General features: G+C 34.9%; 1 protein-coding gene across 1 annotated transcript; it reads left to right on the top strand.

The window, feature by feature from the left end:
* Positions 1-116: 116 nt before the first annotated feature.
* On the top strand, positions 117-849 carry Tsp_15975 (putative protein tag-76; the record flags this gene model as incomplete). The annotated part of the gene is made up of 4 exons (XM_003367199.1): positions 117-204; positions 266-432; positions 479-637; positions 702-849. Coding segments are annotated over 4 exons (562 nt in total), but the record flags the coding sequence as incomplete, so codon positions are not given.
* Between the last annotated feature and the right edge of the window lie 36 nt (positions 850-885).

Genomic DNA, 885 nt, shown 5'->3' with positions numbered 1-885 from the left:
ATTTTAAGGAAAAAATTTTCCTTCAAAAACCGCTCGAGAAAAATAAGCCATCAGAGTAGTCAATTTTGATTAAAATACACCTGGTGTGGTGTCTCATGTGGACTTTCGAAATGCAGAAGCCGGTTCACTGGATGAACGTAAAAAGGGTCCAATTCAATTTTTGGATATATTGTTTGCACAAGGGCGTTCATCTCCAATATTCGAGTAAATTTCTGTTTAGCAATTTTAATTTATGACTTTTGAAAATGAATTGAAATAATTTCAGATTGTCGAAATCATTCAAAGCAGTCAGGAATTCATTTTATTGCATTCCACAAGGTGCTGGTGCGGACATGAAATATGGCATTGAATTGTGGAGAGGCTTGTTCATTTCAGCGCGCGTAATTGATGGTTTTCGACCAGCGATTAATATTGATGGTGTGATGGAAATTGGTTTTCATTTTTGTGAAAAACTTTTAATAATTGAAATGGATTTTAGTATCACACAGTTGCTTTTACAAGCGTCAGTCACTGATAAATTTGATTTGCGACATATTGAATGGTGATGAACGTGAAGTAAAATTTCATCCAAATCAGCTTAGACTGGATACCCGACTTCAACCAGAACAGTTGAGCTTGTTGATACCAGAATTAAAAGGTAATCGATATTGGAATATTTGAAATATATTTCAATGTTTGCGTTGTTTTGTTTATTAATTTAGGGGTTAGCATTCATACAACACATCGAAATCAAGATCGAATTTATCGTATTAAAGATATACTCAGTACGGCAGTATCGATGAAATTCAAAAGAGATGGAAAAGAAGTTTCAGTTGCGGAATATTTTCGTGACGTTTATGGGCCATTAAAGTATCCAAATTTGCCCTTGGAATCCACCACAGGGCG

This window comes from Trichinella spiralis, assembly GCF_000181795.1.
Source record: "Trichinella spiralis strain ISS 195 chromosome Unknown Scfld4693, whole genome shotgun sequence".
NCBI lineage: Eukaryota > Metazoa > Nematoda > Enoplea > Trichinellida > Trichinellidae > Trichinella > Trichinella spiralis.
Note: the sequence above shows the minus strand (reverse complement) of the source record. Positions and strands in the feature narration are given on the sequence as shown.